General features: G+C 37.7%; 1 protein-coding gene across 1 annotated transcript in view; it reads left to right on the top strand.

Moving 5' to 3' along the window:
- Positions 1–21,673, top strand: part of FRMPD2 (FERM and PDZ domain containing 2) — a 62,092-nt gene extending 40,419 nt beyond the window's left edge. The window contains exons 32-45 of the mRNA XM_058810973.1: positions 643–853; positions 2,023–2,060; positions 5,029–5,093; positions 6,515–6,676; positions 7,467–7,635; positions 8,897–8,973; positions 10,231–10,316; positions 10,861–10,976; positions 12,886–13,034; positions 14,740–14,830; positions 15,355–15,689; positions 16,913–16,993; positions 17,399–17,461; positions 21,491–21,673. Of these exons, the coding sequence (XP_058666956.1) occupies positions 643–853; positions 2,023–2,060; positions 5,029–5,093; positions 6,515–6,676; positions 7,467–7,635; positions 8,897–8,973; positions 10,231–10,316; positions 10,861–10,976; positions 12,886–13,034; positions 14,740–14,830; positions 15,355–15,689; positions 16,913–16,993; positions 17,399–17,461; positions 21,491–21,673 (1,826 nt within the window). The remainder of the gene's footprint in view (positions 1–642; positions 854–2,022; positions 2,061–5,028; positions 5,094–6,514; positions 6,677–7,466; positions 7,636–8,896; positions 8,974–10,230; positions 10,317–10,860; positions 10,977–12,885; positions 13,035–14,739; positions 14,831–15,354; positions 15,690–16,912; positions 16,994–17,398; positions 17,462–21,490) is intronic.
- The last annotated feature ends 941 nt before the right edge of the window (positions 21,674–22,614 follow it).

Below are 22,614 nucleotides of genomic sequence, written 5' to 3'. Positions count from 1 at the left end.
TTGATTCACCACAGACACAAGGCTTTATCTACAAACAATACAAATGATAAAAGAAATCCCCACAATGTGAGTACCTTGATATTTCTGTAGCATGTTATGAGTACTGCACACAGATAAAACGGTAGCCTCAGGAAGCAGTATGGCTATATGTGCTCATGTACAGCATCCTGTTTCCAGGTAGGAACTAGTTATTTCAGAGATTCTTTGAGTGTAGTTTGCACTGTGTAGGTCCCTCTCAGCTGTTGTAGGCCTCCTTTCCCATGGCACTCTCAAGACTGCAAGGTATGTAAATGTGCAGGTAATGAGGGAGCTGCTGCTATGCAGCTCAGTGTCCTATTGCAATGACTATTGAACATCAGGGGAAATAAAGCACTAGGACAGCACTGAAACACAGAGATGGACACCACCATTTAAGTTTTTTTAACATCTACTTTTTACATCATACTTTTTTAACATCTAATGGCATTTCACTCTTTCAGTCAAGCTTATAAATCCCATTTTACTGGGGCAAGACTGTTATTTATAATGTCAGTGATTTCTTCAGCCTATCTTTCAGTGACTCACATTTGTTCCACTTTCAGTCACTGACAGTGAAATTCTAAACATTCTGCCACAAAAGATGCTTTCTCTGCATTATTCTAGGCTTGAAGCTGACAGGAGGAGCTGGAAGCACGTTACAAGGTATTTATGTGCTAGACATAGTGCCTGGCTCTCCTGCCAGTGTGGAAGGCAGTTTGCAGCCACGAGATCAGATTGTTTACATCTGTGGACTGTGCACTGAGGGCATTAGCCTGGATGATGCAGTGAGAGTGTGTGAAGCTGCCACCCAGAATGTTCAAATCAAAGCCACAAGGTAAATCTGAGCATACCTCATCCTCATGCTGAAGCAGCTTTCTAAATTTTACATCAACAAGTCAAACCACACAAAACTAAAAAATGCTTTATCTCAAAGGTCTGAATGTTGCAACCTGATAAATAACATTCATAAGACATCTTAACTCCTTGTAATTAAAACTGACACTGCAAGTACAAGTAGACTCACACAAGACAAATGAGAACTCTTCAAATTTCATCATCCAAAACCAAATGTGAAGCCTTTAACTGAGGCTGAGCATCATTTTCATATGTCTTGTTCTCTAGGGAAAATTGTTGTATTTCCATCACTAGTGTGAACTTTCCCTTTATAGTTTCAGATTCACAACTACAAGGAAGAAACTATTTCTGATCAGAAATTCTGAGATAATTCCAACAGATAAAACATTTTAGAAAGGTACTAAAAATTCAGCATTTAACCTGCAGCATGACCAGAAAGTCTTTCCAGACCTGAACAATAATTGGCTGTAAAGGATTTTTCTCATCAGTTCATGGCTGCATTTTGATTCATTGTGTTCCACAGTTTGATATCACACCAGCTCAGGTCCTGGACTGATGCAGAAATAGCTTCCAAAGATCCCAGAGGAACAGTAAAATATTAACTCAAAGCATGTGAGTAACTGAGTTATGTAACCAGAGCCTGTGACAGAATGGCTATCACAGCTGCCTTAACATAGTTCAAACTTCTATTACTGTTTTATTAACTTGTGCTTATCTAACAGAAGAAGAAACTGCTGCCTCCTTATACATCTTTCTGTACAACAAGTTAGTAGCAGCACCTCCTGATTGTCAGAATTTACAAACTCAGGAGCTAAACAGAAATAGGGTAAAAGAACTTACAAAAGAACATCCCCACTTTATACAGGGGGTAACGAAAGCTGAATTCAAAATGGACCAAAAAGCAGCTCTGTATTGAGCCAGGTGATTTAACATGCTTATTTTTTTCCCAACACATTTCAATAAAATGTTTCACTACAGTCAAATATTTTCATATACTGACATAAATTCTCTTTAGAACAGTGCCACTAACAAAATTGTAGAAGGACAACTACAGTTTAGACAATTGCATTTCTAAAAATAATTTTCATATGTGCTTTACAAAGCATGCAGCGCTTAATGGCTCATATATTTCACTTTTTCTGCCCCCAGAAATGGCAATCCAGTGGTTCCTATAGAGCAGGAAAATAGTAAGTAAGGCTAACGTTTTTGGGTTTTAGTTCAAAACTTGCTGATTTTGAAAAAAAGCATAAGGTATTGATTAATTGCATTTAAAACTTATTAACAATTTGTAATTTGCCATTCAGTATTTCTGTTATGGCCATTTTAAGAGTCTGAAGAAAATTTGGTAGCTATTTAAAGATAGAAATAAAATGTATAGTTTTCTGTAAAAAAAGTAATTTATTACATCTTCAGTTTCTTTTTTTTTAAATTTGTTATTAAATAGGAATTTTATGTGGTCATTTCAAGATCTGTTTTGACTGAAACTATTCTATAAGAAGTTTTCCAGCACTTCTTGAGCCACTATTTAATATGAGCCACTACTTCATCATCTAGACCACCTTTTTAAACTGTTATTAATGAAGTATATAAAATCAGCAGGCAGCACTAATATCTGTTAGTTAAAATAAAAGCATTCCTATAAGGGGAGATATTTAATTCTCTAACTGATAAAAAAACTTCAGCCATCATCTGAGCCACAAAGATTTGACCAGAATTGCTCCAGCAGCCTAAGGAGTCTGAGCAAGCACAGGCTGCACCTGCACCCCCAGGTGGAAGGGAAGGAATCACATCTAGGTCGGCACATACAAAGGGTGTTAGTTATGCAAGTAATACTTTCAAATGCACTTTTGGCTGCAGCATTAAGTCAGACCTAACCCCAGTTTCATTTACCTGACTGGATATCTCAGTGGTTTTTGAGTTTTTTTAAAACCATGCAAACATGACTTCAAAAAGTAACTCTGGACCACAATTATTCACATGCCTACACTGATCTGAATACTGCCATACGGTTACCTGAAGAACTTATTCCAAGTCAAGTTAGTGACAGATTTCCTTAGACATGTAGCCATGTGTCTGTTTCTATAAACTGAAGCAATTTTCTACAAGATATGGATAAAGTTATGTGTACCCTCAGTTAACACGTAGAACTCAAGCACAGCAAATGTGTGGCCTGGTAGGACTTTGCTTACACAGCCTTGTGTGAGCTTTGCAGATTCCAAGATTTCTCAAGACACCTTCAAATAGGTAATGAGACCTGCTCCACCTCTGACAGCATTATGAATGGTGTACTGGCACAGTTACCTGCCTCTCCTATAAAACAAGATGTGTCAGGTCCTGCACATGGGTCAGAGCAATCCCAAACATAAACACTTGGGCAGAGAACAGACTGAGAGCAGCCCTGAGAAGGACTTGAGGGTGTTGGTTGATGAAAAGCTAAACATGACTGAGAAATGTGCAATCACAGCCCAGAAGGCCTGTCCTGGGCTGTACCAAAGGCAGTGTGGCCATCAGGTTGAGGGAGAGGATTCTGTCCCACTGCTCTGTGAGACCCCACCTGGAGTGCTGCATGCAGCTCTGCAGTCCCCAGCATAGGATGCACATGGACCTCTTGGAGCAATTTAAAGGGGAGGCCATAAAGATGGTCAGAGGGCTGGAGCACCTCTCCTGTGAAGACAGGCTGGGAGAGTTGGAGTTGTTCAGCCTGGACAAGAGATGATTCTGGGGAGACCTTACAGCTCCTTCCAGTTCCTAAAGGGTACTGCAGAGGGACTTCTGACAAAGGCATGTAGTGATAAGACAAGGGGGAATGGCATCAAACTGAAAGAGGGCAGGTTTAGATTAGATAGTAGAGAGAAATTCTTTACTGTGATGCTGGTGTGACACTGGATCAGGTTGTCCAGAGAAGTTGTGGACACCTCATCCTTGAAAATCTTCAGGTCCAGGCTGGATGGGGCTTTCAGTAACCTGGTCTAGTGAAAGGTGTCCCTGCTCATGGGAGAGGGTGGAAACTAGATGATTTTTAAGGTCCTTTTAAACCCAAACTGCTCTATGATTCTTCCATTTTATAGGCGCATTAAAAAACCTATACTAATTTTGCATTTGGTGTTCCATTTGCTATCATCACTCATAGATTTATTGATAAATCCGTAATAATTTGTTATTAAGAAAGCGAGCCTTCATTTTTATAGGTTTAGTTACAAGAACACATACTAAAATTGCAATTGCAAAAGGTAGCTTTTTTAAACTACAGGACATTAATTATTTTCAATAATTCACACATTAAGAGTACTTTGTGGAAGACAGCTAAGATCAGAATATGATAAAGCAAAACCACAAAACTGGGGGGGCCGATAGAGGTGGGAGTGTTCCTTCATCTGCCTGATCATTGCCACATGTGTGACTCAGTCTGGTCCCTGATTGTTGTTACAATTTTTAAAATAACAATGGCTAATATGCAGTAGCTCTGCAATTCATGACTGAAATGTTTATATATCTGTGCAAATCGGCAAACTTCATAATGCAGTGGTCTCACACTGCTTCGTATAGCATAAATATTGGATATTGATGCTTTGTTTAATAACCTAAGCACAGAGTTTGCATTCCATGGGTACATGAAGTTTAGCAGGAGGCCTGTCAGAGCAAACATACGTGTTTGTTTTTAGGGCCACCAGCTGAAACAGAGAAAGACAATATTTCTTTGTCAAAGGAAAACCTGAACTCCCAGGAACAGCATCTGCTGCATCAACATGGTAAGGAACTTTGCATTTTTCAATTAGGATTAGTAAAATTGTGTTCTTTGAAAGAAAAGTAAGTTTATAGGTGATAATAGCATCACCTGGGAAAGATTACTCTTCATAAAAAATCCTGCCTCCCTCAGAGTTTCAGAGAACATTTATACATTACTGCTCTCCATCTGGTGTCTCTGTAGGATGCAGTTCTTAAAGCTTGTTTTGGAACCTGCTCACGGGGAGGTAAAAAGGTCACAGTGATTCACATTTCAGGAGTTTTAGGCCACATAAATCTGAGGGATTTATTTTGTATTTCACATATAAAATATAAAATGTTTTATTATGTCTCCAAATGAGATTTTGAGTGTTATACTGTAGAGTATTTTACCAGGACAACTATCTAAAAACTGTTGTTGGTTTTTCACAGAGAAACATTTGGAGGAAACAAACTGTGATGATCAGCAGAACACTGCTGATTCTCCAGAATGTAAAGTAAGTGACACTCTGAGGTGTGAGGTGGTTCATCAAGTGAAGTGAGCTATATGGAGAGAGGTTTTTTTCAATAGTGGTATTGAATGCATTTTCTTCCTCTCTTTGAAAATGTGAATATAATCCACTTGGAGAGTGTCCTGTAAGTGTAGAATTGTATTCAGCATTCACACAGTAGAATGCACTGGGCACTTCCTGGGGACAGACTCTTCTGTTGCTGTCTTTCAATGCTCAGAAAGAAGGCAGCAAAGGAAAAAGACACAGAATGTCACAGCATGGGATTCTGGGGAAAATATGTGCAATTGTTAAACATTTTCCACAACAATCTTTGAAAACTGAGATTAATATGTTTCATTCTGCAATTTTCAGATAGACATTTGAAAATAGAGTAAAATTAGCCCAATCTTTGCAGTACTATGCAGCACTGATATAGACCAATATGGTTTGAATTTGGCAGGAGTAACGCATTTTTCAAGTTATTTATTATTTATTATCAATTCCTGAATACACAGGAATGTTGTTGTTTGGGGAAGAAAAGTTATTTCCATGCTCAGCATACAATGCTTGAAAATTCTTACAAGCGCAAACATCACTTCTGTTGCGCAAAGACATGGAAAGTAACTTTAATTTAAATGTTCCAAATTGGGAGTGGTATTTCATGTGAATAGATATAGATTAAGCATTTTTCTCTTTATTGTGTAAAAAAGCTGTTTCTTGTTAAAATTAGACCTCCAACCTGGCAAAAAATTTCGAACAATTTCCTAATTTTTTATTATGTCATCACTATTTCACTATTACTGCTTCTTCTGCATGATTTAATCCATGATGGTTTATCTGTTCAACCTGCAAAAATAATTCACAAGGCTGATACTTGTGGCATTGGAACTAGTCATGCTGCAAGTCATAAACATTTCTAGCTTGCTGCTATTTCTGACATAGTACTTGACCCTAAAAAAACAGCTGATTTTAAAAGCAAATGAAGTGCTAAAGTAAAAGAGATGGAAATGTTGGGATTACAAGATTAAGATCTAAATTAGAGAAAAATAAAAGAATAAACTATGTACTGCATTACTGTCATGCTGGAGGTAAGAATGCCTTATTTGTCAATTAAGGTGATTTATTTGATATATTATAAACGGATTACAGAAGTACACATTTCTTTGCTCTTAAGGGGTTATTTTCCCCAGCAGCAAACAGAGTATGAAAATAAGTATGTACTATTTTTATTCTGATACATACATGCAGCTCTTATCTTGATTCCTGGAACCTCTGTAGATCTATTCAAGAGTACAGCAGGATATATCCCATAATCCACATCAGACAGTGAGGACTGTGGGAATAATGGGAATCTTGAGTAATAAAAATGCAAACAAAATACAGCCCTGAATAAATTCCACTTCAGACTGCATCCTTGTCTATTGTAGGACTTCATTATTAAGATTGAGCTGGAAAAGGCAGAAAATGGAAGCCTGGGATTTGCACTGGTAGGTGGAAAAAATGGCAGGGCTATCCTAATAAAAGCCATCAGCCCGGACAGCAGTGCAGACCTGGATGGGAGACTTCAAGTTGGTGACATCTTACTGAAGGTAATGTTTGCTCTCCATTGCTTTGGCTCACATTTTCTCTACTTTATAATGAGCATCTGTCCAATACAAAGTGGAGCAGGCTGGAAATCTGATGCTGCTTTGCACAGTAACATGTAGGAGGTGCTGTCCCTTGGCTCCTGGTGGTCAGAGGGCTGTCCTGGGGCCCCTGTGTCTTCCCTGGAGTTCAGCCTCCTGTGGGACTGGGCCTCCCCAGAGCTGGAGGGGACCTCCTCACTGTGCCTAGTGAGGATTCCAGAGAAACTTAGGGAAACCAGAGGTAACTGGCCAGGCATGCAGGTCACAGCTAACCAGGAGACTACAGGGAAGAACCTGTCATGTTAGGTATTATCAAGACAAACAAAAAGCACTGGAATTAGGGTTTTTCAGTCTTTATTTAAAATCTTACTATCCTAGCCACTCTGTCACCTTTTAATATAAGTAATCCTTTTTGTTACACCAAATTATTTTTTCTTCTCCCTCCATGAGTTTCAAAATTGTTTGATTTTCTGGCTTTCATTTACTTCCATCTCTCTTTCATCTTCTCAATGAAGAATGGGGGAAAGCCCACTTACTATCTCAGACTATAATTCTCTGGTGTCCTGCTGGCAATCATGGCATAAAGATAAACAGGTGAAGGATCAAGTGAGTCAGGAGAGAATGAGAATTCTCTCCCACAAATGGGAGAAGATGATGACACATGAAGTTCTTTCAAAGAAGTTAAATGAAGATTTCCCAGTGCTAGGGCTTTGTGTTACAGGAATGTGGAAATACACATCAATGTATTTTTCAGGTGAATGAGACCTTTGTGTCTGGTCTGCCACGCCAAACAGTCACAGATCTGCTGCGCAAGGCGCAAGGCACCGTTCAACTCACTGTCTGCCGAAGCCTGGCTTTGCACTGGGCCTATTCAGGCAACCAGAGCAACAGAGCTCCCACTCCAAACACAAAGGCAGAGCCTGGTAAGCACCCACATCCACTCATCATATGACAGAAGTGGGAATATGTGTTGCCTGAATTCAACTTTTGTCTTAGCGAAACAAGTCAATTTTACAGTCAGTCTGTCTCATAACTGTAGGTACAAACACATTCTTCACCCTGATTTGCAGCTCTGGCTAAACTGCTCAAGACATAGGACCACAGGGAAGAAATGCCCAAGTGTGATTTTTAAATCTAGGAACAAAGCTGTAAGACCCTCAAAGATGCTTTAACTCAGTTTAAGTTTTTTAGTCGTGAATGTTGGTCTGATTTTACCCCATTTTATGCAACTCATTGATGAAATCACAGCCTGGTTTTGGCTCAGTTGCTAAAATACTTCTCCCACAAACTTCACATCCCATCACTCCTACTTATCTCCTGGATGCACCACACCTCCTGCTCTGTCTGGCAGACAGATCCTCTCTCTTCTGTGGTGTTCATGCTCAAACCCAGAAGCCTCTGCTCCCAGGCCTATTGTTATTCATTTGAGAGCAAACCCATCTTGCAAAGGCCAGTACTTACAAGCATGACTAACTCTATGGAAGAACTTTGTGCTCTATGCTCTGCTCTATTGAATACTCAAAAATTAATTACTAATTAAAGCTGGGAATGGAAGCAAGGATATAAAACTGCCAATAGATTACATAGTTATAGTCCTCAAATTTCCATTTCTTTAAATACTGAAACATTCCCTATAATGTGGAGAAACCTAAGTGGGAAGGATATAGAATTCCTCCTTCTGGCCTGCTGGTTATTGAAGGCTTTGTTTCAAGTATTCATAGTCATGACACTGCCATTGCCATTCTCTTCTTACATGATATCAGTGAATGACATAGTTTCTCAGAAGTTTAAATTGTTTTCCTGAGAAACACAATGGTATTATAGAAGTAATGGCAGCAAAGTTAATCCATGGTATTTTTCCCTTTGCACTGTGAAGGATGAGCTGGGTTAGGGTGAGCAGATTTAAATCGTTTCATGGTTTTTTATAGCTGCTGTTGATACAGGGCTTTACTTCAGTGTATCTTCTGGCAGTCTGAATTATGCTGGCTTCTTTGGTGGTGACATATGGCATTTGTGCTCTATTAACCCTCCCAGGGATACACAAGAGGGATATTCCATGCCAGTTTAAGACACTGTTTCTCAGTGCCCCATCTGAGGTCAAAGTCCTTTGGTCTAAGCAGCAGAGAAGAAATGGACCTATATTTTCATGCATTTGATTTTTTTTGTTTGTTTTCTGGTATTCAGCAAGTGGTGGGGAAAGCCTGCAAGCTCAGCCTGTTTTCAGTTTCAAGCAAGAAGGCTCCAACCAAATGTGCAACAAGGTAAAATCAGAGAAGTTTTCAGAAGTTATCAGGCAATGTACTCATGTTTGTTTACAACATGAGTTTGCTGCAATGTGGGCAAGAACCACACCTTCTTGATGAAAAAAATATTTAATCTGAGGGAAGTGAGCTGCCATGACTGGAGCTGCTGACATTTGAGTGAGTCAGGATTCCACTGAGACAAGAGCATATGATAAGTAGAATACATATGCTAAAAGGGTGGAGGGAAGAAAGGCTGCATATGCAAGTCTTGTTCTGATTCTTTATAATACTGAAATGAATAATTTATTAATTTTATCATCCTTTCAGTACTTCTAAACCATGTACATTAAAAGATTTCTATCCACTACGATTCAAAATTCAAATGCATCTAAATTTCTTCAAACATGGCTATGATTTTGAATCTTAGTAAATCCTGCAAGACATTCCACATTAAATTTCAGAGCATCTATTATTTATAAATTTAAAACTGTAAAACTCCTCAGTAAATGTGAGAAAATTAGGTCTTCTTATCCTCCAGAAAACAAATGAAAAACCCAAACCCTGATTCAAGTAATGTAATTGAACCAGAAAAAGAAAAATGGTAATTTGAACTAAAATTTAAATAATTATTTATCAAGTGTTAGAGCTGAGAAGAAGCTGCTTTCATATACTAATAGCAGATATCCTGCATTATTATTTCAATGCAGCACCTAGTTATTACTCTTTAGGATTGATAAACAGCCACCAGTACTATTGCTTCTATTGCATATGGAGGATTATCATCTGCCTTCCCTGTTAGCTGAGTGCTTCTTCAGCAGAGCAGCTGCACCCTGCTCCTACCATTAGCATTGTTGTGTCTAAGATAAAAAAGGAAATTATTACCAACAGCTCCATCTCAGATGCTGGTGCTTCCTGCTGCCAAGAATTGGGAGAAGAAGAATGTGACTCATGATTCCTATGATAGCATTTTCTTTCTCAGATCAGAGAGGATATAACCAACCTTTCAAAGTCAGTCATGCATGCTGAGATGTAGAGGTGTCTCTGGACTGTGCTATGGCTCAGAAACTTAGAAATGCATCTGATAAGGCTTTTTACTCTGAGTAGTTACTGCAATACACACTTTTGTCTGAAAGCAGAAACTATTTTATTTTCCCTTTCCTTCTTAAGCAAAGGACATGTTTCTGACAGAAATAAGAATGTTGATGAAAGTAACTACATTCCTGATGTTTCTGTGTACTGATTTTTCACAGCTTTTTTCTTATTTGAAATATGCAGGATGCAGAAAGAACAGACAAATCTCCTCTGCAAGGTCAGCTGGCTGGACAAGACTATAAGGACCTCATCAGTAACGTTTCAGACAGGTAAGTCTTTCAAATGAAGTAAAACTATTAAAATAAATAGTATGGATAAATTATTTGTATATTTCCAGCTCTGTCCTAGTGTGGTATGAAAACGACAGAACACGGGTCTATTGGAATGCAGCTCCACCTTGAGGAAGAGCTGCTAAACAGCTTCCAAACAACTACTAAGACAAGAGAATTGAAGCTTACAGGTGTAAGGCCTAACAATGGAAAAATATCCTACATGAAAATACTCACTAGCTGTGAGAAACCTTACTTCCAGTCATTTTTGAGCAGCTTTTTATTCAGAGTATGTTCTTACCTCTGAAAAAACCAACAACAATTGCATACTGAAAATAGTATTTTTAGTAGCTATATTTGCAAACAATACACCAGACAAAATGCTACTACAGCCCCTTGAACTTATGATCTTCAGAGTTCTGACTAATTCTTGTAAAGAGCTGCTTAATAAAGTTAAAAATAAGCACAAGTAGATTAAACACAAAATCTTTGTATGGTTCAGATTATCAAAGTTTCTGCCACTTCAACTGACATTGTTTTGCAGGTCACAGAAATGTGCAGAATGTGAAAGTTGCAGAAGAGAAAATCAACAGTCTGAATCAGGCAGCTGGAGCAATGAAGATGATGTTATGCCCCACAGGATTCCTGTTCTACCTAGAAGTAATCATGCAAAAACTTCTCTTGTTTCTTCAACAGCATAACCCAGCATCTCCATACATGTACACTGAGAACAACACTAGTCTCTTGTACACAAGCTAAGGATTTGCTCTTTCAGTCTAAAAGGCCAGAGCACTCAAGACGCAATTTTTACTACTGATGCATAGATAGGCCATCCAAACTTTTGTAACTCTCAAAGGAGAGTTGAGAGTTATATCATGAGGTCTCTCCTCTCTCCCTGACTGTTCCCATACAACTTCTCAAAATAAGTAAATAAACACTTAAAAATGCAGAACAAAGGGTCAAATTGTCTCTCAAGACTTCTTCCTCAGAATCACTGAATTTCACCCCCCGTGACAATTTCATTAAAATCTCTAGAACTGCTTAAGCATGCTTAAGCATGTACTGAAGCACTTTCACAGCTCAGGTGCCAAAGCCCCTCTGACACCTGGAAGAGTTTACAGAAAGAATCTGCCTAATTGTTCCTTTATGAAAATTAAGCTCCTTCTGCTCCAAATGAGAATAAATGTGAAAGTAATCATACTGAAGATGCTGCAGTATCTCAAAGATTCTGTGAAATACAGACTGGTCTCTCTTCTCCTTGCTTCTTCTCACCCGGTGGAAGCAATGAGTTGCTGATGGCTCTTATTAGAAGTAAAACACAGGTAACTCCCTCACACTGACAAGCCTTGCTGGCCAACAAACAGAACATTATAAACAATCTATCATCTACTACCTGCTCAGAGTTTGGGGTTTTTTAATTGCCCTTGATCTGTAAGGAGAGCTGAGTGGGAAATAATGTGCCCTGTCTGGAGTGGGGATCTGTCTTCACTGGCACCCTCAACTTGATAATAGGAGCCTCTTTGAGGGTTAGAGACTGGAATACAGGCAGAATATGTCTTAAAAGCTCAGCCAAAGTGGGGGAAAGTTGTAGCCCAGACATAAACACAGCAAGCACAACTCTACTGGAACAGAAATTAATTAAGAGTAGTGATGATACATTACAGGAGGAGAGCAGAGCAATGCTTCTTGTCTTCATCCTGCAACAAACCCCTGGAACACATCATCAGCTTTTCTTTGAGATAGCTGGTATGTTATCCTTTGCAAACAACAGTCTATGACTAAAAAACCCAAATTCCATAATGCCTCTACCTCAAAACATTATTTTTTACATAACAAGCTACTGTTTTTACTCAACATGGGAACAAAAGTTTTTCTATCACTCCAGTAGAGTAGTGATATTTTTTCAGATGCAATGTTTATTTTCCTAATCTGTCAAGTACTGGACCAGAACACACATTTCAGGATGAGCTAAGTAGTAAAACTGAATCCTGACTTTGGTGCATCAAAGACAGTTCATATATTGCTCTTGAAGGGCAGTATGAGTTAAGATGAGAAGAAAAATATATTTGCTTACTTTAGGAAGGAAGAATTTGCCGTGATTATTCCTAGCAGTGGAGTGTGGCAATACTAATTGGCATGGAAATGTTGGAAATGCAAAGATAATTCTCTGTAAAGATGTGGCCAGTCTCCTATACCAGTATAAACTAGCATTAAAGTCTCCAATTCGGCAAGAACAGTTTATTTAGAACAGACTGTATTTAGAAACTGTGTGAGGAAATAACTTGCAATAGTTGGATCTGCTTCCAAATAACATGAAATATGGTGCTAATTGTATCCATGATGTTGACTTATTCTTCTTTCTGCTGTGAACATAAGTAAGTTGAAAATATTTTCTTCCATTTTCTCATATTTCACTTCCACAATATAAGCAGCAAAATATACACACTGTAGCTCCCTAGTTTTTAAAGGCAAGATTCTGCACTATGAACAATAATAATTAAAAGCTTCTTGCTTTTTTGTTATTTCTTTTGAGTTTTTGTTTGCTTTTTTTTTTTTTCTTGATACATAGACAGAACCTTTGCTTCTGGAGATGAACTGACTCAGTTAATTAACTTGAAACCATCACAGAGTGGAGTAGATCCAAGGACTGGCATAACAGGTCTTATTCAAGGACTTCAGCTGCAGATTGAGAATCAAGAGGTGCTAAAGGAGTTTATGGTAAACTTTGAACACTTCTTAAGATTTAAAAGTTCAGCAAAGCTAAGAAAGTGGCTTTACATACAATGCATACTGTAGGGGAGTTTAGTTTGTATATCTTTACTGCATCCTTTTTCTCTGATAATTATTCCTGCCAAAATGGGGCTTCTACTCTGCTGTTTGGGTGGTAGTACAGTATTTGCATCTCTATTTCCATGCATATCAGTCTTACTACGTTCCCTGTTCAAAGATACTGCCCATGTATAAGGAAAATAAAAAATGAGACATTCACAATGTAGATTAGGAATCACTTTTTCCTAGACTGACTTCTTATTACCCTCTCAGCTCAACTGAAACTGCTGAACATCTACCTAAGAACTATCCTACGGGCTGCACCTAAGCAAGAAATCCATGCTGCTAAGGATTCACTAAAGTAGAAACAGTTGAAAGGAAAATGTTCCACTCAAAGGAACACCCCAGTTATCCATGTAACTCATTGCCACAAGATGCTGTTATGATCAGGAACTTTGTAACAAAATTACAAAGAAAAAGCAATGTACCTCCACAGATATGAAAACACATAATTACATCTGATTGCATATAAATAATGAAAAAAATGTAAAATTAGGAAGGCTTGTAAAATCTCTTGTTTCAGAACATAAACAGAATATGAAGTTAACATCAAATTCCCAAAGAACAGATTATCTCATTATTCTTCAAGATATTTTCCTTTAAAGGACATGCTCATTACCAGTGCAATGGATTGCTGCCACTTTTCCATAGTAATTGCAATGTTATCAGTTTCTTTCACTTGCCTTTATATCTCTGACTTTCTGAGTACAAAATCCCACAGGCTGAAGTGTATAGGATTTGCTGACATTCCCGAAAGGCTCAAGGGCATGTATTAATTTTCATTCATTACATTCCGTTACTGATGTAGGTGTAGCTTACTATGAACTCAGTCACACATCTGCACAGAAAACATAAAGATCTAATAAGTAAAGTGCTGGTTACCAAAGGCAGTGGATATTTTATCTGAGTAAAAGCCGTAGGAACTGATGCAAGTGTTCAAGAACTGTCATATGTATTTCAGTTCTTATAAATGTATAGTGGCAGAATGTGATGATTGAGCATTGTGCAACGCACAGAAAATAGGTAGAAGAATAACAAAAACATCGAGGTAACACAAAAATTTAATGAAATGAACTTGCACATTCCTGCTTCTGACTACTCTGCATTCAATTCCCCTAAATTTGCTGTGAAGTTCTTAATGACTGTATGATTTGCACTTAGTATCATTGGTGCTGTTCTCTATATTTATCACTTACTCCATCACTGAAAAGTATTCAGTCATTTTTGCACTGTTCATAGTGCAATAGTTACTGCTTGTGTTATCATTCATAAATGCTGACATTTGGCCAACACAGTATTCCAAACATCTATAATACAGCAATATACAAAAGGGACTTGTAACGATGGGATCTGAGGATGAGGGTTGGAAATATCACTTGAAAATGCAGAAATATTGTGCAGGGAAGAGAAAATACAAAGCAAATTGAATTTTTTGCCTAGAAGTTTACAGAATGATGTACTGATTCTCTTCTGTAAGAAGTCTATTTGCCAGCCTTGGGTTATATACAGCAGTAAAATTTGTTCACACTGACACTGTAAAAGCTGTCTGTTGAGGATGCGAACAACATAGATTGACTATTTCTTTTTGATCTAGGCTTTAGAACATGTGAAGCCAATAGATGACTGCAGAACTGGCAAAGCACCAGAAAACCAGAATAAAAACAGATACCGAGATATCCTTCCATGTAAGTATGCACAGAAATGAGAACATACATTTGGTGAACAAAGTCATCAGAGGAACACAAAAAAAAATTCTGGACCCTTAATGTCTTCCTAAACTGCAGCAACAGGACAACACATGCAAAAATGTGTAGCATCTCTATCTTCAGTGATGCAGTACATATATTCTTAGAGGTTCTTCTCCTTTATAACACCAATATCCAGTGACAACATTCCTATGCAATACATGAGAAGCAGCACTGGGTACACTATGTTGGAACACTGGAAAACAATTCTATAGTAATTAGAAGGCTTTTCACAGTGTTACACAAGTACCTCAAGAGAAATAAAGCTGCAATGAACCACACAATTTATCTGTGGGAATTCCTACTTGCAATGGTTAATATTAGTGCTAGTAGTCAAACGTGTTCTAAAATCCAGAGGAATACTTTTCTGGAGAGACTGAGGTTTCCTCTCTCCTGAGTTCTGGAGATGGTAGAACTCTGTTTCAGTTCCACAACTGAAAGAGCATCTTTCTGTTTCTGTACAGATGATAAGACACGAGTTCCTCTGGGAGAAAAGAATGGCTACATTAATGCAAGTTACATTAGAATGAATGTTGGAGAAGAGGAACACTTTTATATTATAACCCAAGGGCCTCTTCCATCCACTATGGCTGATTTCTGGCAAATGGTCTGGGAGAGTGAATCAGATGTGATTGCCATGATGACGAAAGAAGTGGAGCTAGGGCAAGTGAAATGCCATCGATACTGGCCTGAATCTCCCTATAACTCTAAAGAACTGGCTAATTTCTATCTCAGGCTACACAATTACCAGCCTCTGGAATACTTCATAATTAGAAAAATAGAAATTATCAGCAAGCAGGTAAGTTGATTTAATACTTTCATATATGATGAAATTGATTACATAGTTTACGTGAGTAGATACAAGTAGTATTGTCTGCTTCTATAATATGTGCCCGGTATTTTTGGGGGATGTAAAAATCTGAATAACAGGCATGAAATTAGGATTAATGAGGTGCTTTCTTCTTGCTCATTGCATAAGCAATGGATATAATATTGCATATGTTTGGACAAGGACTTCCAAAAATGAGACCTCTAATAGTCACAGAACTGGTGTGTTCAGTGTTTTGCAGAATTGTTTACTGTTCTCATCAAATCAGATCCCCACCAGAGTGGATTCATATTTGTAATGGTGGTTGAATGGAAAGGGGGAGAAGGTGGCTTTCATCCTAGAATTTAGGACAAATGATACATTTTTGTTCATGAAAATACACAAACACCCATGAAACTACAAATCTAGCAGTAATTTGTTAGAAACTTAACAAATACAGAATCCAGGTGGAAGAACACGGAAAACAGGGCAGGTATAAGTCCATCATTCTTGCCTCAATATTAAGCAAAACTTTGCAAAAATTTCTGCAGGACATATTATGTAGTGGCATAATTAAAACATCTGTGCCAGACTAAACTTGGTGCCTTTTCCATCAAGATAACAATTTGAGGAAATGCACCTTATGTCACTGAGTGCAAAGCATTGTAAAGCATTTGATAGGAGTCTTCCTGAAACACTCTTAAAATGGCAAGATAGAACACCACATGTGATTGTTTCCATGAACATGCTAAGTTTGCTATGTTTGTACTAAATCAGTAGCAAACTACTACAGAAAGCCACAGGTCTACTTCAGCAGAAATCCATATTTACATTCAAATTCATCTGATAGTAAAAATCCAGGTAAGTTATCATTCAGATTTTAATGTGGCTTTGTGAACTGGCAACGAGAAGTGTTGACCCAGGAAAATTTAATTAATATTACCAATAAATGACATAACTACATTCTTTCAAGGCAACTGAATAACTTAAGCGACTCATCAAAGTCATATGAAGCAAATTTCCTAGGCCTGTGTTCCTGAGTGTGTTTCTTGAAATCTAAAGAAACATTAATAGAGTCAAGTATGAAAAGCTAAAGAACTGTAGAGTAAACAAACAATTTTAAGAATGAGGCTCTAGGAAAATTTTTAGTGGAATTCCTTGAAAACTGGTTTTGGGACTGATAATTCTTAACCTTTCTGGTCTCTCTCTTCCAGACGGAAGAAAAGCGCATCATAAGTCATTTGCAATTTACCACTTGGCCAGACCACAATACTTCCAAACTGGCTGAGCAGCTTGTAAAATTTATTTGTTACATGAGAAAAGCTCACAGGAGAGGACCTATTATTGCTCACTGCAGCACTGGCATTGGAAGAAGTGGAGTTTTGCTGTGTGTTGAAATTCTTCTCAGCCATATAGAAAAAGATTTATGTGTAAGTATCAAACAGGTCATTGTTAAGTATTACAAACTTGGTAGGGATGTCAACGGCATGGTGGGAACGTCTTAGAACAGAATAAATCCTCTAAGAATTCACCCTAACAAAACAGAATAAACCCAGCTTTCATTGTTTTAAACCACAAAGATAGTAACTACAAATATACTGTTTCTAAAAGAGATGTCACAGCCTCCCCATCTGAATATGCTTAAATCTTTCTTTCTAATTTGCACATCAACCAAAGTAAAAACAATTCTCTTCTGACAGTTCAACATCAAGCAGATAGTGAGAGATTTGCGAGATCAGCGTTTTGGCATGATCCAAACTAAGGTAAGTTGTAAATATGCAACTAGATCATTGTTTTTTAAAAAGCCTCAATCTGTGGTACAGCTCCATATGCTATGATAAAGCTGGGGCTTAAAATATCATTTCAGTGCTCTCATTGAGGAAAATAACAGCCCTCTAGGCAACGGGTGTCCAGTTTTAAATATGAAAGTCTGTCCCTTACTAAGTGAAATAAAAGTAAAACAGCAATATAAGACAAATGCAACACACACCCCTTTCTTTTTCTAACACAAGAAGAAAAGCAAGTATCACAAAAACAGAGATTTACTATAAACCCTACCCTGCAAAATTATACCCTTTAGTTGAATTCTTGCTATTGATGAGTTGTCATCACCAAGTAAACTCTTCTATCCTGAGCTAAACCCACTCCTGAAAAGATTTTTCACTCAAAATAAAAGAAAATATGCTGCTAACTCACCTTAGAGAAAACAGCTGGTGAGAATAAAAAGAGAAGACTCAAGCTCTTCCTATAGGCAAATATTTTAGCACACGCTTTGATAGATTTTTCTTCAGGATAATGACTGAGCATAAGAATAAAATTAAGCAAATATATAACCTTCACTATCCTTAATGAGAGTTGAGTACATGCTTAAACTACAGAGTTCCTGTACTTTTACCAGTGATGGAACAAAATGAATTAGGATTCTCTGAAATGTGTACGTTTTGTATCCATATGATATAGATGTGATATTATATAACATTTAAACATATAACTTCAGCTAGTCCATCCTTCTTTGTCTAGAGTTTATGTTGAATGTAAGCAGGTGTTTCACACTGGTGTCTCCACACACAGGATGAGTATTTATTCTGTTATGAAGTTGTGCTGGAAGTCCTTCAGATCCTGCGAGCCATGGATTCCTACTGAGTATGATTCCTACAACATGACTCTTCCTGTTGCTATTTCACTGGACTCCAGGGACTGCTCTGCAACTACTTGAAAGAGATGTCATGCCAGCACAGACAAGTGTTATAATATATGCTTTTTTAGATTACAAAGTAATTTAAAAACCTTGCTTAACGTGTCCTGTGCAAGTCATTTATTTCTTGGCTCAAAGTATGCAGAAACAGCCTGCCAGCAGTGCAACACTGCTGTGTCAAACTGCTATGGACAATTTTTGCATTCTGTGTGATAACATATTCATTGTTAGGAATATGTGTTGGGACTGTAGCAAGGATGTAGCAGCCTTTGGAATTAGCTTTAGTATCCAGAGGGCAACTATAAAGATCTAAGATTCTATTGTTGTTAAGGTAAGATTAGTTGTCCCTCATCTATTGTTGTGCACTGTTTGCTTCTGGACTGCAAATCAGTGTTTACTCCACCAGTTATGCTTTTGCATGGAAGGACTCAGTTTGGTGACCTTTGGTTGCTTGAACAATCTAGACCCATTTCCTGCCCATGAGTTTATACCACTATCACCAGACATCTTAAATCAAGAAATTGACATAAAAAGTAGGATGCCTTTAAACCCTGGTCCTCTTCAAAGGAAGAGCATTCTAATAATTGGATGGAATATTAATTTTTTCCCAGCAATATGAACAGATGTAGATAGCACCAATATTTTCATTCCACATTCATAGAAAAAGAAATGCAATAATAAGCCCAGTGAAACAACTGTGTGTGCGTTGTGGTACACACAAACATTTCATCTTTCCCTAATCCTTTACACTGATTAACTATCTTCTCATTCTTACCTAGGATCTGAAATATGGGATGTCCTGCTGGTTTCAGTTGGGGCTGAATCAGATCTTTAAATTAAAGAACTCTCTGTACAGTTTATTTTTATTGTAAAAAGTGTTTCTGTTTGTGTGGGTAGATTTGAACAGAAATCTGCTGTTCAAGGTGTAAGATTGTATTTTTTTTTCCATTTGTTGTACTTCTAAGTCCTTATCTAGAAGGTGACATATGGAAGTGATTAGATATGCATTAGAAGATATGCATTATTAGATATATTTACAAGGAATGCCTATTATTAGATATGCATTTCTTGTAAACATAGGAAACTGAAAAAATCTAACTAAATTGTTTATATTTTTAAAACTTGGTTTCTGCAAAAGAGAAAAGATTAGGAGGCATTGAGTATAAAACTGCAGTTGAAGCAAGAAAATAAAATAACTATTTATTTTATTACCTATTATGAATTAGAGGTTTATAATTCAGAAAGAATGGGGTATTAAATAAAAATCTAAAGTATGGCTTTTAGAAAAAGCCACTGTAATACAATTATAATTAAGGACAAGGCCCATTTTTTCTTTCTGCTTTCCAATAGTCTGAAGGCAGTCTCCAATATAGAAATGCAATTATGTGAGCCAGATGCTAATTTCAAACTTTATTAATAAAGTTCCAGAGCAATGCTAAATAAATTCAGGAATAACCCTAGATTTATATTAATATAAACATATAAAGAACTCAATGTTTTGTCTTAAATTCATTGAATTTGGTCCTTCCTTGAAGCATTACTCTCCATGTATTCTGCATTTATTATCTCTGTGTTGCATACGAAGGTCTGTTCACACAATTTTGTCAAATATCAACAGCCAATTATTTTCTCATAACTTTTTTACCTTAATTTGGTATTTGGCCTTTCACTTTAATTGCTTCACATGTACTAGGCAATCAATGCATTACACTGTAATGAATACACAATTCATCTTTTGTACCACAATAATTTAATAAGCTTCCTAGTAAAAATATTCCTGTATTTTATGCAAAGGTGTTTTTTTTTTTTTTTCCTGTGGCTTAGAACAAGTATTCTGGACTCAGAAGACAAATCTCAAAGGTCATTATTTGTACATCATCTTTGCAGCTGTTTGACAGATGTGCTTGCTGTTTGACATAAGTTTTTCCTGTTTTACAGAGATATTAAAAAGATTTATTAAAACAATCTGCTTAATTTCAATTTCTTTTTATAAAAAAAGCAGTTGCAATACCTGACTATTAACCAATTCGAGCTCTAGGGAAAATATTTTATTCATGAGGGCTTGTCTGTAAACTTCCTCCAAAGGCAGATTTTGTGTTGATGTATAGTGGAATGTGGCCACATCCAGCAGCTGATAAGCATTTCCCCACACACACAGCACAACTGAGTGTCCCAGTATAAATAAAGTGTTCTTTATTCATGCACAACTCCCTGGAGATCCAGGCTCACTGATGTGAACTCATTTGGAACAAAAGATAACCCGTCTTTACAGAGCTCACACTGCTTGACAAGTCAGGATACACTGAAAAGAAAGGAAACTCTACTGTCTCATTTCATTCATAGGCAAGTGAGGCAGTGGTTGGTGATTTGTCCAAGGTTTACAGAGTTTTGGAAAACTTAGGAACTGAGATCACCCTTTGTGCTCTAACACCTGGTTGCCAATCAGGACAAACTGCAGTGCAAATGTGAACAAAAAGAGCACGTTTATTGAAGATAGTGCCTGCCATAACAAGCACACCAAAGAAGTAAACGCATGCTAGTCCTCAGATTCGTTCTGTAACTCAAAACCTTGTCAGTCATACTCTGTGTTCAGCCAGTAGCTCTGTCCACAGAACAGCACAACTTGTAACCATATTTTGGAGAAGTACCTGTTTTTTACCTTCATTAAGCTTTTTTATAGCTACCATTTTATCTCAATTTAAAAGCAAGTACAGCAAGAACAACCACTGCATAGCTGTAAGGTTACAAAATCATGTGTGTAGGGGAAAACAAATGTCCACATTTTTCTATCAACATTTTCATTGAGTTCCATGGACCCAGAACTGCTCCATGCTGATGTCTCTGTGTACTCTAGTACCCCATCTGCAATGGAAAAGATACCTGAAAATACCCACACCTGACAAAGTGGGTGTTACTGTCTACAGGAGCATTGTCAGGTATAAATAATTGACTTGTCCTAATATAATCATGTTTCCTTTAAAATTTCTTCGAAAGCCTGAGCGACCAGCCAGTAATTTTTTTCTGCCTTTTCAGCTGAAGTTTATGGCCTCACTGAGCAACAGGCCCTTCTGTGTCAGAACTAATACAGCAACTGCAGAGGGTCCGTCCTGAAAAAGAGCAGCAGTCGCTGCCATCTAGGGGCACATCGCGACAGCGACAGGGCGAAGTGCAGCCGGTCGCTCCTGCCCTGGGCACAGACCCACTCCGTGTCCCTCAGCTGCAGAGTAAACACGGCCAGATAAATGTAACAGGGGGCTTGCAGGCAGATTCCAATTGCTAACTGAAATTATGCCACTGTGACTTCTTGCCTATACTTACAAGTGCAGCTAGAAACTCTCACAGGAACATTCTTTCTATTGGATAACAGAAATACTGAATGGAATTATTTTCTCAGGAAAAAATAAAAATCATTCACATGACTAAAATGTGGCACCCCTTCCACAGAACAGGGTCTTCACAGTGTGTTGCACCCACACTGGACGCTTGCTTGTTGCAGCACAAATCAGAGTTCCCAACATCTGAAGAAATTTAAGTTTATCTATACTATTCTCTCTTCCTTTAAAGTGTTAGCATTAATAAATAGAACTTTGCATAATCTCAGTATCTTAATTATTGGAATTACACAGGAGCAGCAACTCCAGCTTCAAGACACTCAGTTACTTGTGAAGGATAATGGTACTTCTCACAGCTTAAATCACAAAGCTGGACTCAACGTGAAGATTCCCTGCCTACTGCTTGCAAAGCTGACTAAATATTATTGTAATTGAGCTCTTTACACAGAAAAGAGAGCTCACCCTTGCAGGCTAAGCAGACAGAGTTAGAGTCCACTATTAGATGAATCTTTTAAATGTCCAGTAATGTGTGTGATGGAAAGGCACAGCACGTATAAGATATGTGTAACCCTGAAGAGTGGTTTGGACATAATCTTGCATAGGTGTAGCTTTGTAGGGTTAGAATTAAGCTTGTGAAACTAGAAAAGTATTCTGTATTGTCATACTGATATATGACAATATATCACTTACTTTGTGCACATCAGGAATAATAGAACCTCATACTTCATTCATGCTTCTCCAGGCCCAACAGCATGGAAAAACTAGCACTGGATCCCAGAACCACAACTCAGAACAGCTGAGATTGGAAGGAAGCTCTGGGAACCATCCAGTGTAAACCCTCCAACTCCCAGCAGTGTCACCTTGAGCTCAGAACTCTATTCATATGGGT

This window comes from Ammospiza caudacuta, chromosome 9 (genome assembly GCF_027887145.1).
Source record: "Ammospiza caudacuta isolate bAmmCau1 chromosome 9, bAmmCau1.pri, whole genome shotgun sequence".
NCBI classification, from domain to species: Eukaryota; Metazoa; Chordata; class Aves; order Passeriformes; family Passerellidae; genus Ammospiza; species Ammospiza caudacuta.
This window is presented reverse-complemented; position numbering and strand designations above follow the sequence as displayed.